Source organism: Cetorhinus maximus, chromosome 16 (genome assembly GCF_964194155.1).
Source record: "Cetorhinus maximus chromosome 16, sCetMax3.hap1.1, whole genome shotgun sequence".
Taxonomy (NCBI): Eukaryota; Metazoa; Chordata; class Chondrichthyes; order Lamniformes; family Cetorhinidae; genus Cetorhinus; species Cetorhinus maximus.
The window spans coordinates 80,217,746-80,235,196 of NC_135894.1; the positions used below are offsets into that span (position 1 = coordinate 80,217,746).

Below are 17,451 nucleotides of genomic sequence, written 5' to 3' on the forward strand. Positions count from 1 at the left end.
GCACCGGGCTGATCTGATGGATCACAGCTTCAAAGTGGGGTTCAGATGCACAAACCTCCAAAGTTGTGAAAGTAGCATCTAAAGTTGTGAAATTGCCTCACAGCATTAGTACGGTGAATAAAATTCAGACAGCCAGGCAAGAAACCAGTTGTGAGGTTTCAGTACCAATTGGTGTCTGTTGCTGTCACGCCCTCAATTGCCACTGTGTTCTCACCTTGCTTTCACTGGTGAGTTCCAAGAAACCTGGGAAACCCCTGCACCCACAGCTAAATTCCAAAAGCCATTGCAACATCACTCTAACTGAGTGATTAACATACTAAAATTGACAACCTACCCTTCCCAAAGGGGAGTTCTTTCAGTGCACCTTGGTGCGTTTCAGTTACATGTGGAAGTCAGGGGTTGGAGCCATTTCCAAATGCTGTCAATTTCCACACTTTTAACCCCCACCCTCTCCCAAACCCATATGCCCCTGCAAGTTAAAATTCACCCCAAAGGAACAGGGAGTTCGAAGAGAGGGTATGCTATTCTGGAGGGGGTTACAGAGAATCGGGGGGAGCGGTTGGGGGGGGTGGTGGTTGAAGCTATGAATGCTTTACCTATGGCGATGAGAATTTTAAATTGGAGATGTTGGGAGACGAATGAGGGGTGCAAACCTAGTAGGTGATTGGATATGAGCAGCAGAGTGTAGGGATGAGCTGAGGTTCATGGAGGATAGAGGATGGGAAGCTAGCCAGGAAAGTATTGGAATAATTGAGTCTGGATATGACAAAGGCATGGATGGAGATTTCAGCAGTAACTGGGCTAAGTTGGATCAGACATCAATAGCAGTTTATTGCATTTTTAAAAGATTTCAATGCTGCCTTTAAAATTGAGGCTATGCAGAGACATAATGAAGTTGCATATTGATGATTTTTCGTAACTGATATATGTTTGCATAGGAAACTGTTCATTGCTCATTCATTTATTTTATGTAAAATAAACTGGTTGCTCATTTGAAAATACGCCTTGTTTTAGTGGAACGTTTTTCAGTCTGCACATGGCAGCGTATGCAAATTCTCACACCGGGATTTTCCAGCCCCTGCCATGGCAGGTTTGGTGAGCCATTCAAACGTCCATTGACTTTGACGGGACCAGATGGAACCCCGCCAACGGGAGGGGCCGGAATATTCTGGCCTCAGTAGCTGATAGGTCATGCTATTGCTTAATTAGATTTTGCACATTAAAAAATTCACCCTGGTTCATAAAGAATATGAGGACCACTTATAGGAGTCACCAGTAATGCAGGACCTGAAAGAACAACTGATTCACGAATCCCCAAACCTTAGATTGCCTGAAAATATACAAATAGAAGACAATCTATGCTACTATTTGGTCTGAGAATATTGTATGGTTCATAAGCTATATTAAGGGACAAAGGCTATAATTGCTGTTTTTTTTAATATAACTGAAGCTCCTTTTTAAAATCTTTTCCAGTTTCCAAACTGTTGCTACAGGAAGCTGATCCAAGTTTCTCTGGTCTGACACCTTCATGGGTTTATAACGGAAATGGTAGGTTTACTATCTATTGCCACTTCTATAACAGCCCGATGACTGATCATCGTCACCGACAGTCCCTCAGAATTGAGGATGATGTCCGCCAGGCTTGGTGAGATTTCAGGTGACTGAGGAGCCCAATTCTGGATCCACGTGTTCTTCCACAGTGGGGGGCATGTTGTTGTGCAGGGGAGTGGAAATCGCAGCCCCGGATTGGATTCCCTCTCCTTCCTCTGCTGCCGCCATTCCACCTCGCTGTCAATTCGCTGAGCCTCGAAGTGGCTGGCGCCTCGATGGACCAGGTGGTGCCATGCCAAGCAATCGGCAGCATTCTCCTCCCAGTCAGTGGTGTTAATGCCTCCGTGCTTTAGGGCGACCTTGAGCGTATCCTTACACCTTTTCCTTTGGCTGCCCTTTGAGCGTTGGCCAATGGAGAGAATCTGCTGAGGGAGGCGGTTTGTGGGCCTCTGGATGCAATGGCCTGTCCATTGGAGTTGGTTCCGCAGGAGCAGGGCTTCAATGCTGGTAGACACAGCTTCATGAGGATGGGCTCGCATTAGTCCAGAGCTCCTCCCAGGATTCAATGCAAGCACCGCTGCTGGAATCTCTCAAGGATCTTAATGTGGCGCTGGTAGACAGTCCATGTTTTGCTGCAATAGGGTTGGAAATGGTAGGTTTACCATCTATTGCCACTTCTATAACAGCCCCATCACTGATAGCGCTGCAACTTGCAACATTCACTGCTTTTCTTTAATACATTATAGTTAACCAATAAGCAAAAGGTGCATGCACAGCAGAAACCATTTCGATACATGGGATGAAATTTAATCCAGTCTGTCACGTCGGGAAACATGGTGGCTGGGCCCACTTAATCATGGGAGAGGCCACATGTCAGTCTACCAAGACTCCTGGAATTTAATGGTGGCTCAGGAATTAAATGAGAGACACAGGTTCTCCCCGCCTCCCAAAGGCCACTCTTCAAACCCTGTCGGGTTTTCCAGCAGCCTACCAGTGTGCCAGCATTGTCTGGCACTCAGTGCCCAATCAAGGGATCCAGCTTCAAGAAGAGGGGGGCTGCTGAAAGCCATCCTTGCCTCTGACACCCTCCACCCCCCCTGCTTCACCCCTCCCCACGACTACCAACCCGCTCTCACTCACCTGTGTTCAGGGCTTCGATGACGATCCCTGGTAATGTCCTTGGAGCATTACCAGCAGCATCTCCCAATGGACCTGCCAGCTTCTGACTGGCAGTGCTTGATGGGTGGGATTCCTGTCCCCGGGTCCCATGAAGTGCTCAATGCTGTTTAGTCGGGCCTCCCCCACAGAAGCGAAGCAGGTCTCCCACCTGTTCTTCACTCGATGTGCAGAATCTCCTTTTCCAGAGTTAAATCCAGAGCATCTGGGTGGAAGCGCTACTATGCTTGTTATACAGGGAATGGCACATCAATCATTTGCTTGATATATCTATGCACAGCAAATTAGTTTATAATATGGATATACCCTGTGGTAGCAAAGAAGAACCTAAGATAGCCTTGATAGTCTTTGATAATGCATGCAGTTTGGCTACAAGTATCTTTGTTTCAGAGGTCAAAGTTCTTTAACAGCTTCCTGTTAAATCTGTGAATGAAGTTCTCCCCTGAGATGAAAACAGAGAGTGCTGGAACAACTCAGCAGCTCTGGCAACACCTGTGGAGAGAGAAACTGAGTTAACGTTTCAAATCTAATGTGACTCCTCTGACATTGCTTGGTTGCTCTGCCTTAACCTGTAGACATGCCCGTGCAAAAGTCGATCTCATGTAAAAGTCAATCCTGACTTAAAAGTTCATAATTTTTCATGTACCTTATGTAAAGGTTAACCAACGTGGCTTTAAGAAGGGCAGGCCAACAGTACAGGTACTAACTAAATAGATTGTTTCATGTGAGTTGGAGATGGGTTTTTATAGTGAGGAAATAAAATCTAAAACTGAAGGAAATGTTTACCGCTCATTCCCCTGAACTCACTCCTATCCTTTGGCTCACACTTGTAGGAAATGTTGTTGTGGTTCTTCCACTGGCACAATCACCCACTGATGGGTTTAATCTTGATCCCTCTTTCCATAGAGGGGGCCTTGGCTTTGCCCATTACCACTGGTCAGGAAATTGAGCTTTTCTCCTTGCTGGCCATCCAGAACCAGCTGCGCAGGGCTTTGTCGATGGTATCATTCTTTCCCTCTTACCTGTGCTTGTGCCCCAGGTTCCCACCGCTTAGCCATTCTTTTCCCACCATGCAGCCATTCCTCTATTATCTCGGCCTCCTTCTTGATGATTTTGGAGACAGAGGCGGGGGTGAACCCGTTACTCCCAGGCAATCCCCTTCTGTTTGAAGGAGGAGTTGTCCAGCTCCAAGATGGTCTGAACTTTCTGAGCCAGCTTGATGGCGCTCCTTCTGATTTTGAGAGTCTCTAAACTCCTAACCATAATCCATGCTTTTTGACATATCCAGCTGGCAGTGCAATTGTATACTGGATGTTTTTTGTTGTTGTGCGAGGAAGGAGTCAGGCAACATATACAGGCAAGGGAAGTATAGAAGCTAACAGGCTATTTTTTGAATTTCACTCAAGATTTTGCTTTGGTCTTTGTTTCATGCTGCGTGGGCCCAAATCAAGCATGCATGTTAACCTCTCCAAAACATTATTTATGTAAAAGTCAACCCTTAAACTTTTGCCTCAAATATTGGTCTTAAAAATTTGACTTTTGCATCGGTATATGCAATAACTGCTCGGCTAGAAGCAAATCTGATTTCTCTGCCATCCCTTCCGAAACCGATCTGTATACCTTTAGGTGGAGCGGCAGGAGAAGGAAAGGTTTCATCTAACTTTAAGAGATTACTTTCCATCATGCGATAACCAGACGGACATCTAATGGGCAGACATAGCGCTGGGTGGGAATTCTGCATAGGATGTAAGAAATTAAGGGCTGTAGTGCAATACCACCATTGACATGGATTTTCAATCTCTAGTGAAGCTCTTGCATATTCTGTGTGCTATAAGCGACTAAAGGTGACCTTTCTTTTTCACCACCTTACAATGACTTTCCTTGTCCTTGTGGTTCAGATGAACACTAAAGACCCTGTGACATTATTCAAAGAAGAGTAAGTAGTTTTCCAGTATTCAGCTTGAAGTTGACCACCACTATATATAAAAAAAAACCACTATAAAGAAAATTGGATTAACTGGATATTAATTGGATATATCTCATTGCTGTTTGTGGAATCTTGCTAGAGGCTGTGTTTGTCAACATAATGGCAGTCACCACATTTTAAAGTAATTAATTACACAATGAGATGCAAGCTATTTGGTTACAGATAAGTTACTTTTTAAAATCTTTTTGCATTTGTAGTCAATAAGTCCTTGGTTCCTCGAGAATCCGGGTTCCCAATGAAAGGAGGCAAAATCGTTATCAGCACTCTGGTTATATTTGCTTACATCAAAAGTAGGTATACAATATTTTGATGCACATTAATTGATATTGGGGTAATACTGTGTTTCATGGTAATTCATTGTGGGTGATCCTTTAAGATCTGACAGAAATGATCAAAATTAGTAAGAGTTTTGGTTTGTAAACAAAGAAAAACTATAACCACTGATCAATGAGTCAGTTATTGACAGCGTAATTTTAAGAAGCAAATTTAAGACTTAAACAAATGGAGATTACTTTTTACTCAAAAGATTGTTAGGACATTGAATGCCTTACCCAAATAATGATGGAAGCATATTCAATAATCACTTTCAAAAATATTCATTGGTTTCTTTTTTTTTAAATTAAGGACAGAACAATGGTATGAAATGGATAGCTCTTTTAAACAGCCAGTACTGAATGATGGGTAAATGGCTTCCTTCCATGTTGCAAAATTCTGTAATTATATGAAGACATAAATTGGGTCCGGCCCCACGAGCTGCTGTTAGTCTTTGATAAATAAGTGCAGAATGTGGATATTTTGCTTTCAGATTAAGATATGACGTATATGACGTATTTAATTTGTTTGATCACAGCCTTGGGTCTTTCTAATGACTACTGCTGAAGACAAAACAGGGCTTCTTTATGAAATTATCTTGCAGAATCATCATGCAACTGAAGAGTTTCTTTCGGTATTTTGAATAAACCGGTTTCCCCCGTGACACCCTGGTCAATTATGTCATCACCCTGAACACTGCTCTGCCCTTCCCGTGGCACCTTCCCATGCAAGGACAGGTGCTGGTAAATGTTCTACTACGGCAATTTACTGCTCTGCTAGACCTATCTATAGTTAATTTTACTTGTCCCATTTACCACCCCATTTTGGCTTTCACCATCATCTCCTTCATAATTTGCACTTTAATAACTTTTCACCCTGTCACAGACTTTCTCATTTTTCTTCACTCCCCTCCTTCTCCCAACACCCCTTTCCCTGCCCCTGTACTTGCATAAAAACTGTTACATCTCTAACTTCCTCCAGTTCTGTCAAAAGAACCTAAGAAATAGAAGCAGGAGTAAGCCAATATGCATCTCAAACATGCTCCATCATTTAATAAGGCCACAGCTGAAATTTATATATATCAACTCCACTTACCTGCCCCATCTCCATATTTCTTGATTCACTTAGTCACCAACAATCCATTGATCTCAGCTTTGAATATACTCAATGACTGAGCATCCTCAGCTTTCTGGGGTAGAGAATTCCAAAGAATCACAACCCTTTGACTGAAGGAGTGTCTCCTTATCTCAATCCTAGCTGGCCGATCCCTTATCCTGAGAACATGTCCCATAGTTCTTTTAACAAGTGATAATTATTAGTGATTTCTGGCCCAGAAAATGAACAATTTAAAACTGTGGAACCTCATTCCTTCAGGTAGTTAATTGTTTTTGGGGATTTAAATTTAAATTTGTTTTTTTCTTTCTTTTCCTTGCTGTCTGTTTTTTTTTCTTTCACTCCTAACCCAATCTTTCCTCTATTTATCTTTCTGCATCTGATTTGACTTCAGTCTTCCACTGTAATTCACCTTCCTTCTCAGTTGCTCCTCTGTTTATTTCTCAACCCATAAATCATGTTGGTTAAGAAGATAGACTGTTAATCCTGCTGTTCACTAAGATGCCTTGTGCCCTCCCCAAGCAGTTATTAGCTTCCACTTCCAGAAAGTTAGGGCACAAAAAAAGTTTGCTCTGAAGACTGCAGGAAAAAGCCTAACAGTGTACGCCCTGCCGCAGCGCAGTCTGAACTATTGTTTTTCGAGAAACAATAATATCTCATGTTGAATTTTCCTAAGAAACACCCATACCTTGTGATCTGCAAGAAAGCTGCTCACGATGTGTTAATTTGTTAACTTGTTCCTGGCTACAATGGCTTTTATTTGAACTGCAGAATCATGATTCTGTACCTGGCCTCAAGGCCCCTGGACTAAGAATTCCTGTCCGGATCCGTATCATTATTCCGTACTGGAAAGGGCTTGTACTGACATTCACTAAGGGCAATAGCGGGATTGATTGTGATGCATAAGAACAGAAGTAAATGACTCAGCCCCTCAGGCCTATTCCTCACCAGTTAACGAAATCATGGCAGATCTGTGTCTGAGCTCCATTTAGAATATTAGAATCATGCAGCAGAGTCCATTTTGCCCATCATGCCTCTGCCGGTACTTTGAAAGAGCGATTTACTGACTCCCACTGCCCTGCTCTTCCCCCAGTGGCCCAGCAGATTTTTCCTTTTCAAGCATATACCCAATTCCCTTTCGAAAGCTACTATTGAATCTGCTTCCACCACCCTGTCAGGCCATTCTAGATCACAACAATTTGCTGCTTAAAATAACTCTCCTCATCTCCCCTCATGTTCTTTGCTCAAATATCTTAAATCTATGCCCCCTGATTACCGATCTTCTTGCCAGTGAAGACAGTCCCCTCTTATTTAACTCTATCAAAACTTTTTTATTTATTCACTTTGGTTCCATGTCTTAATACCCTTAATATAACAAAATCTATCAATTCCAGTTCTGAAATTCTCAAACTGACCTAGCCTCAACAACTTTTTCAGTGAGTTCCAAGCTTCCACTAACCTTTGAGTCAAGAAGCTCTTCTTTACGTCCCCTTGGATGGCTTAGCTCTAATTTTAAGGTTATGTCCCTTGTTCTGGTCTCCCCCCAATGGGAGGAAATAGTTTCTCTCTCTATCTGCCCTATCAAATCCTGCAATCATCTTAATCACCTCAATTAAATCGCTTTTTAATCTTCTGTAGTCCAGGGAATGTAAGCCTAGTCTAAGGAACCCGCCTTTATAATTTAATACTTTTAACTCTGGGATAATTCTGGTGAATCTACTCTGCACTCCCTCCAATCTATCCTTCCTGAGGTGTGCCTGACACTAATGTAGTACTCCAATACCATGCTACCCAGAGTTGTTTTCAATGTCCACTTTCCCTGTACAGGCTTCTGAATTAAATGAACAGCTTTCATGAATTATAATTGGAACCATTTCATTATATTGAACAATATTTCCATATCTTTGAAGAACAATTTTGTGTTATTTTTAAACAAATTGAGTTTTAAAAAGGATGTTTGCATCATATGTAAGCACAATGTTTTTGTGTTTTTACAGGTAACCCAGAAATGGTTGCTTTATTGTTTGTATCCAGCGTCTGTATTGGCTTGATCTTCACACTGTGTGCATTAGTGATTCGAGTGTCCTGCAGACCAGATCTACAAAAAATTTGCAACAGGAACTCTGATGATAGGAAAGTGGACAATTGTCAGGATGAGGATGGTAATGAGGGTAACAACAATGATGATGAAGATGAAAGTAGTGATGATAATGAAGAAAGTTCCTCAGACTTTTCCTTTGAAGGAGTAACAAAACTTTATGGGACGTTAGGATCCAACAGTACCGAAGCAGCAGAAATAGCTGAGCGGATAGAACGTCGAGATAGGATAATACAGGAAATCTGGATGAACGGAGGTTCAGAACTGCCTGTCATAAGAAATCTTAACCAGTATTATTGATAACTAAGAATATCAAAGTCATCAGTGTAGATGCATTGGCAATTTACTATGGTGGACATGCCACAACATAGTCTTTATTATAACTACAAAGTACTTTTTATTTTTATTTCTATTGATCTCTCTTTAGTTACAGGTTCCTTCTATGAAGGAAATTGATTATTGTAAAATGTGTTAAGTGAAGTCACAAATGAATATTTTTAACAGGGTGAATTTTTTTGGCCAGACCTCAGCTTCAAGGAAAGCACTGTGAACAATTTATTCATTCATCTAGTTTACTGTAACTTTAAAATTTTCAAAACACTGTGCAGATTGAAACATTTCAATTGGATCAGGTTATTCTTTTGACATAACCATTCTAAAACAGATGTGCTCCATCTCTGACCGTAACAGATTCCTTAGGCTTATTGGTGTACATTTTACTCATAGTCTGAATAAAAGCAACAAAAAGATAAAGGATCAGAGAATGGTTTCAGTGTACCATGACCTTACCATGAATATGAGCTTTCTGCTAAAAATACTGTTATGATCATAAGAAGTTGTCATTGAACACTCTGAATATATCTAATTGCATAAAGGCAGCAATGTAAATATTGATTCTTCCAGTCTACTTCTTTTGTATAAAAATGCCGCTTTTCTTTTCACTAGTTGAGATTTAATGATAATACTTAATTCCTCAAACATAGACACCTGTTGACATTTAAATATCACGTGACCCCATTATATATGATGTTGTGTTCTGCAAAGTGAAAATGCTGCTAAAGGTGGTTTTAAGGACTATATTTACAGTCAAAACGTACCTTTCATTTTGTTTGAAAAATATGCACCGAGCAAATTGAGTATTATCTACCAATCATATGGAAAAATCTACTCAGCATTTTCCAATGTATCATCCAGTACAAACCACACCAATGGAGAATTATGATATAAAATCAGCATCCAATTGTATCTTCCGATCTTGTACTTCAGTTGCTGAAAGGAGATCAGCCATATGGTGTACGTTCCCTTTTACCCCCATTCTGCACAAACAGGAAACTGTGGAGAACGGCTTTAAGACGAGAGATGCAGCAATGGCTAATATTTTCTTCAATAGATTTTAATAATCATGCCAAGTAATTTCAGGATGAACATTTCTATCTGAGATAAAAAATAAGATGCTGCAGATGCTGGAAATTTAAAATAAAAACATGAAATGCTGGAAAAACTCAGCAAGTCTGGCGTCATCTGTGGAGAGAGAAACAGAGTTAGCATTTCAAAACATTAACTCTGTTCCTCTCTCCACAGATGCTGCCAGACTTGCTGAGTTTTTTCAACATTTCCTTTTTTTATTATATCTACCTAAGAAGTGTCTACCATTGAAAAGCATCAACATAATAAGCAAAATGATTGTTAAATAAGTGAATAAGTCACACTTAATCACCACAGACACTAGAAGTGCAAACGGATCTGCAATGTACGCCAAGATTAAAGAAGTGTTAAGATATTAATATGAGCAAATGACGAAAATGCCTTAATTTCTGAGAGACTCTCTGCCTCTAAGCAGTGTGACATTTTATCAAGCCCTGTTTTGTTACTCCATGTGTTAGAGCCTTGCTTATTTTCATCAATTATTGCATTACATGAATTGTAGTAAGTTAAATGCAGCTCCTTTAAAGTATTGGGACCATAATTATTTGCTTTTCATGAGTTAAGCACAATCATGTATGGTGAAGATTTTGCAAAATATCATCATGATATTCACATCAGTTTACATATAGTGCATGTTAAATTAAGACAAGTATTTTCTTTGCATCAGCACAGACATACCTCTTCTTTGTAGTCAATACAACAGGTTGCCATTATGATGCTGAAGGATGTTGACAGCTGTCACCTCACAAGGAGGAAGTTGCCAAGCATGAAAAAGGGGCCCATGTGGGTTGAATGTACCATCAAGAGGGACATCTCTTGCACCAAAGTATTCACTACATAATCAGATTTGTAGCTGAAGTACCACAATTTATTAAGCCATACATACATAATGTAAAAGACTCTTTCGGGTCATATTTGAGAGGTACTATCCCGAAGATATTACCAAAGTTCCTGAGTAGTAATCCAGTTTTAAAATACTTATTGAAATGGATACTGAATAGCTGGACCTATATAAACAAATAATGAACTTACTGCCGCCTCTTGCACTCTCTTTCCCTCTTCTTCCTTCATTGGAAAAAATCCATACAGCAGTCAGCAGCCTTCCATAGGCATTTTGCACCTGCAATTCTAGCTGCTAGCATGATCTGATTGACATTTGGATGATTATAAGATGAGTTCAGCATGTTTACAGACAGTCACCAGAAGTGGACCTTGTACCATTCATAGTTCCTCCAGACTCCCATCACACTGAAACCAGCAGCACCTTGGATTCTAATTTTATAGACTTGGGGACAAACAGGCATTATGCCTTTAGTTATTATCATATTTAATGAACAACAGAAAACAGGCAGTTTCATAAATTTCATATCTTAATATTTTCTATGAAACTGTTGAATATATGAAATTATAAAGGGGAAAGGATATTATAATTGTTTAATTCTGATTCTGCACACAAACAGTTTAAGTAGAACATGACAGTTAACAAGCCAATATTCTTTAATTTTTAATAGCATTTTATTGAGATTAGTACAGAAAGCCAATAAATAGCTTGGCTTAAAATTGAGGTAGATACTAATTTTATTTGCAGCTAAGTGGAAACAAATATTTTAGTACAAGAAATTCAAGGTGATAATTACAATATTCTTCCAAACTGTCAACATTTATTTAAAAATTTTAAAATGGTGAATAATGTAAATAATGCCTGCTTTGAACTCTAGTTATACATTGAAGTCCACTGGGTCTTAAAGTAGGCTTAACCTTCTGATGTGAGAATTTTGAGGACTTTAGGATTCTGCAACAATGCCACATTCAACCTCCAACTTTTACAAAGATACAAACAAGTGAATTAGGAGCAGGAGTAGGCCACTTGGCCCCTCGAGCCTGCTCCGCCATTCAATAATCTCATGGCTGATCTGATTGTCACCTTCACCCCCACATTCCTGCCTACCCCTGATAACCTTTCACCCCCTTGTTTATCAAGGATTATTTACCTTTGCCTTAAAAATATTCAAAGACTGTGCTTCCACTGCCTTTCAAGAAAGTGAGCTCCAAAGACTACCTTCTGAGAGGAAAGATTTCTCCTCATCTCTGTCTTAAATGGGCGACCCTTTATTTTTAAACAGTGACCCCTAGTTCTAGATTCTCCCACAAGAGGAAACATTCTTTCCACATTCGCCCTGTCAAGACACCTAAGGATCTTAAAAGTTTCAATGAAGTTGCCTCTTACTCTTCTAAACTCCAGTAGACACAAGCCTAACCTGTCCGAACTTTTCTCATAACACAATCCGCCCATTCCTGGTATTAGCCTAGTAAACCTTCTGAACTGCTTCTAACGCATTTACATCCTTCCTTAAATAAGGAGACCAATACTGTACACAGTACTCCAGATGTGGTCTTACCAGTGCGCTGTACAATTGAAGCATACCCTCCTTTTATATTCCCTACTTTTATATTCAATCCCCCTCACAATAAACAATAACATTCTATTAGCTTTTCTAATTAATTGCTGTACCTGCATTTAAGCCTTTTGCAATTCATGCACAAGGACACCCAGATCCCTCTGAATCTTAGGCCAAAATTTTTAGCTTGTCAGGCAAGTGTGCGCCTGACCAGCACGAGCGTAAAATGATGCGCAATGACATTGGGCGAGCGTCCCAACATCATCACACACTCACTTGATGTTTTGGTTGGCAGGTGGGCGTGGGAATCGGCAGCGTGCCTGCCAACAAAGCCCTATTAAGGCCATTAAAGTAATAATGGAATTAAATTTTTCGCTGCCCATCCAACCTTATGGTTGGCGGGCAGGCGAAAAGGCCAAGCGGCCTTTGGATTTTTTAGGAAACCTCATCCAATGCTCGATTTGTTAACTTTTTTTTAAGTATCTATAGAAAACCTTACTATCTGTCTTTATATTTCAAGCTAGCCTTCTCTTGTATTCTAATTTTTCCCTCCTTATTAATCTTTTTGTCATTCTTTCTGTTCTTTATATTCTGTCCAATCTTCTGACTTACCACCCAGCCTTGCACAATTATATGCTTTTCCTTTAAGTTTGATATTATCTTTAACTTTTTTAGTTAACCATAGATGGTGGGTCCATTCCTTGGGGCAGGATTTTTCCTATGGCGGGCGGCAGGAGTGGGCGGGGGCGGGTGTGGAGCTGATCACCGCCTGCAATCAGCTCCACACCGCCATTTTATGTGAGCGGGCCAACTAAGGCCCGCCCAGTGTAATTCAAGGCCAGTAGCACTCAGGAGTGAGAGTCGGGAACGTGCATGTGCGCGAAAGTGCGCTTCAGTCTCCCTGAGGCACAGAGCTGCCTCAGGAAGATTGAATGTATATGAAAATAATTAAAGAAATGATTTGAAAATTTATTTAAACATGTCCCCTCGTGACTGTGTCACATGAGTGGGGACATGTTTTTATACTTATGAAAAATTTAAAAGTTTCAGGAAACCTCATCCCACTCGTGGATGAGGTTTCCTGAAAAATGTGAAGGCCGCTTCGGCTTCTCACTAACCTGGGTAGCCCACCATTGAACTAGGGTCTTCTGATTCAAGAGTAAGCGTGATAATTAATCCAAGCTGACTTTGAAATGCAAAAATAATGCCAACAAGCTATTAATGCAGCATCTTCAAACAAAAATTAACCTGCTGCGCTGAGGAATAGGGATACACTAGAATCTCTCAGGTCGAATAGTAGTTATTGCAAACTGGTTACATGACGTCGTGGAACCAATTTTTTGCCTTCTCACCACATTGTCCGCTCACGCCGCCAAACACACCCACTGCCAACGGGTTAGGATTAATTAATGATCTCATAGTGAGGACACCATAGGTAGCAGCAATCATAATATGATTGAATTTTACATTCAGTTTGAGGGAGGGAAGAGTAGGTCCAAGGCTAGTAATTTAAACTTAAACTGGAGCAATTATGAGGGCATGAAAGCAGAACAAGCGAAAGTGAACTGGCAGATGAGGTTAAAGGATAGGTCAATAGAGATGCAGTGACCCCCCAACCTTCAGGTTAGATTGGCATTAGATTGTGAACTACAAGTGGTTCAATTAATTTCTTAATCGCCTTAATAGGCTGTTTACGTTTTGTTGGGCATGTAGCTGACTCCTGTGTGTGCCCGCCAAACAAAATATTGCGATGGCGCACGATAATGTCAGGATGCACGCCTGACCTTATCGCGCGTCATTTTATGCGTCGGTGTGTCAGGTCCGCCTGCACACGCCTACCAGAAAATTCTGCTCTTGGAATTTTTCTTGCTCATTAGATTGTATCTATTCCGAGTATTCTGAAATATCCCTTTTAAATGTCTGCCACTGAATCTCTAATGACTTATCCTTTAACCTCCTCTGCTAGTTCACTTTCGCTAATTCTGCTTTCATGCCCTCATACATGCTCCCATTTAAGTTTAAAATACTAGCCTTGGACCTATTCTTCCCTCCCTCAAACTGAATGTAAAATTCAATCATATTATGATTGCTGCTATCTAGGGCGCCTTCACTATGAGATCATTAATTAATCCTGACCCATTGGTGGCGGGTGTGTTTGGCGGTGTGAGCGGACAATATGGTGAGAAGGCAAAAAATTGGTCCCATGACGTGTAACCAGTTTGCGATCGTCTGCTCTGCCCATCAATGGCAGACTGCGTTTTCTGCCTTCGAACGTCGGGAACGTCATGGTAATACATCTACATAAACCCAGCTCGCTGGAATCATCCCCCTATGCTGGTCATCCGAGCACACCGCGTGATTGCACACCGACGTGTTTCACAACTGTACATAAGTGATGGGCACTTGGCGAGCTGCACTTCACTCGGGACTTCAAGGTTTGTTTGCCTACCTTGCTTTGAGCAGCACTCATGGTCATCAGCACCAGGCTTCACAGGCAGCACCACATCACTTTTAAGGGGGCTCACAGACAGGTCTCTACCTACCAGTCCAGCCGTAAGGTTGGGTTGGCTTTTCAACAGCTGCATGGCTAGGGCTGTACTGGGGAAGTAAGGGTGTGTGTGGGGGGCACATGTTGATCTTTGCAAGTGGCCTCAAGATTGTAAGGGCTGAGGAGGCAGTCTCCAGAGGAGATGAGGCCAGATGGAGATGTGAGGGTGTGTGTGAGAGAGTGAGCGGTGATGTCCCTTGAGCTGGCAGTGAATGAGATGCCAGTGAATGTGTGATGGGCTTGAGAGCATGAGTGATAAGATGACTGCCTTACCCTGGCAGCACAGATGAGATCATTCACCCTCTTTCTGCATTGGATGGCCAACCTCTTCTGTGCAGCATTGGCACTAAGTACCACTGTCATTGCCTATCAAGCCAGAGTGGTGAGATTGTTGGGCCTCCTGCAGCTAGAACAGGGGTAGATGACATCACAATGGGCCTCCATGGCGTCCAAAAGGCGTTCCAGGGATGCATCACTGAATCGGGGCGTAGCAGTCTTTTTGCCCTTTGGAGCCATGTCTTCTGGGCAACTGTCCTGGACTGGAAGCACGGAGAGGTGTGCGCGCGCCTGCATTTTAAATATGGCACCTGGCATGAGGAATCAGCGAGGTAATGGCATAGCGGGCAAATGAGAGCCCGCCCGCCATCAAAATGGCGTGTTTCCTGAGAATGCATGATTAATGAAGTGGGATTGGGATGATACTGCGTAAAAAGCCACCATTGCAGCCAACGGGTAAAGCATTTATTTTCCTACCCATTACCACACTTAGAGCAAATCTGGGACGATTCTGGCCCAGGTCTTGTATAGCCTGTTCTCTGGTTGGCTCCAGAACGTGCTGTTCTAAGAAATTATCACTAAAACACAATGAACTCCTTATCCAGGCTACCTTTTACGATCTGATTTATCCAGTCTTTTTTTCATTCATTCATGGGACGTGGGCATTGCTGGCTAGGCATTTATTGTCCATCCCTAATTGCCCTTGAGAAGGTGGTGGTGAGCTGCCTTCTTGAACTGCTGCACTCCATGTGATGTAGGTGCACCCACAGTGCTGTTAGGGAGGGAGTTCCAGGATTTTGACCCAGTGACAGTGAATGAACGGTGATATATTTCCAAGCCAGGGTGGTGAGTGACTTGGAGTGCTCTTGATCTTATAGGTGGTAGTGGTCGTGTGTTTGGAAGGTGCTGTCTAAGGGGGCTTCATGAGTTCCTGCAGTGCATCTTGTAGATGGTACACACTGCTGCCACTGTGTGCTGGTGGAGGAGGGAGCGAATGTTTATGGATGGGTATCAATCAAGCAGGCTACGTTTTCCTTGATTGTGTCAAGCTTCTTGAATGTTTTTGGAGCTGCACTCATCCAGGCAAGTGGAGTGTATTCTATCACACTCCTGACTTGTGCCTTATAGATTGTGGACAGGCTTTGGGGAGTCAGGAAGTGAGTTACTCGACACAGGATTCCTAGCCTCTGACCTGCTCTTGTAGTCACAGTATTTATATGACTAATCTGGTTCAGTTTTTGGTCAACGGTAACCCCCAGGATGTTGATAGTTGAGGTTTCAGCAACGGTAATGTGATTGGTAATGCTAATGTCAAAGGGAAATGGCTAAATTCTCTCTTGTTGGAGATGGTCATTGCCTGGCACTTGTTTCATGTGAATGTCACTTGCCACTTGTCAAGCCAAGTCTGGACATTGTCCAGGTCTTGCTGCATTGTCAATATTTAGATTAAAATCCCCCATGATTATCGCCGTACCTTTCTGACAAACTTCCATGATTCCTTCCTATACTCTGCCCTACCATGTGGTTACTGTTAGGAGGCCTGTACAACACTCCCACAAGTGACTTTTTGCCTTTATTATTTCTCATCCCTACCCAAACTGTTTCCACATCCTGGTTTCCTGAACTTAGGTCTTCCTTCTCTATTGTGTCAATGCCATCATTAATTAATAGAGCCACCTCTCCACCCTTTCCTAGCTTCTTGTCCTTCCTAAAATGTCATGTATTCTTCAACATTCAGATCCCAATCTATGTCATCCTGCCACCATGTCTCTGTAATGGCTATCAGATCACACTTATTTATTTCTATTTGCATTCTCAATTCATTTGTTTTGTTACAAATGCTACATGCATTCAGATACAGAGCCTTTAGTTTTGTCCTTTTATTATTCCTGTAACCTCTAGCCTTACCTACTGATGTACTCTTAGCTTTGTACTCTATCCCTTCCTATCACAATCAATGTTTATCAATTCCTATATTAATACAAAAACAAAAATAGCTGGAAAAACTCAGCAGGTCTGACAGCATCTGCGGAGAGGAACACAGTTGATGTTTCGAGTCCATATGACTCTTCATCAGAACTAAGGAAATAGAGAAATGAGGTGAAATATAAGCTGATAGAGGGGGGTGGGACAGGTAGAGCTGGATAGAGGGCCAGTGATAGGTGGAGGCAAAGAAGAAATTGCCAAAGATGTCATAGACAAAAGGACAAAGGGGTGTTGACGGTGGGAAAAGAAAAATATATTTTTTTAAAATTATAAATTATTGGAAAAAGGGGGATCGGAAAGGGGGTGGGGATGGAGGAGAGAGTTCATGATCTGAAATTGTTGAACTCAATACTAAGTCCGGAAGGCTGTAAAGTGCCTAGTCGGAAGATGAAGTGCTGTTCCTCCAGTTTGCGTTGAGCTTGCCTGGAACATTGCAGCAGGCCAAAGACGGACACGTGGGCATGAGGGGTTAGGTATTGGGTTGTGGGTGTGGGGGGAATCAGACATTGGTGAGGGTGCAGGGGGTCAGGCATTGGGGATGGAGGGGTTTGGACATCGGGGGGAGCAACTGGGGAGGTTA

The 17,451-nt window shown here is 41.9% G+C and overlaps 1 protein-coding gene across 6 annotated transcripts in view; it reads left to right on the forward strand.

The window, feature by feature from the left end:
• eva1c (eva-1 homolog C (C. elegans)) overlaps positions 1–10,203 on the forward strand; it is a 140,775-nt gene extending 130,572 nt beyond the window's left edge. For 4 of the 6 annotated variants that reach the window (XM_078560168.1, XM_078560165.1, XM_078560166.1 and 1 more), the window contains 3 exons: positions 1,474–1,548; positions 4,912–5,004; positions 8,137–10,203. In XM_078560168.1, coding sequence (XP_078416294.1) covers positions 1,474–1,548; positions 4,912–5,004; positions 8,137–8,537 — 569 coding nt within the window. In that variant the 3' untranslated portion in view covers positions 8,538–10,203. The remainder of the gene's footprint in view (positions 1–1,473; positions 1,549–4,911; positions 5,005–8,136) is intronic. The other 2 variants (XM_078560167.1, XM_078560170.1) reach the window with 1 other exon arrangement.
• Positions 10,204–17,451: the final 7,248 nt, after the last annotated feature.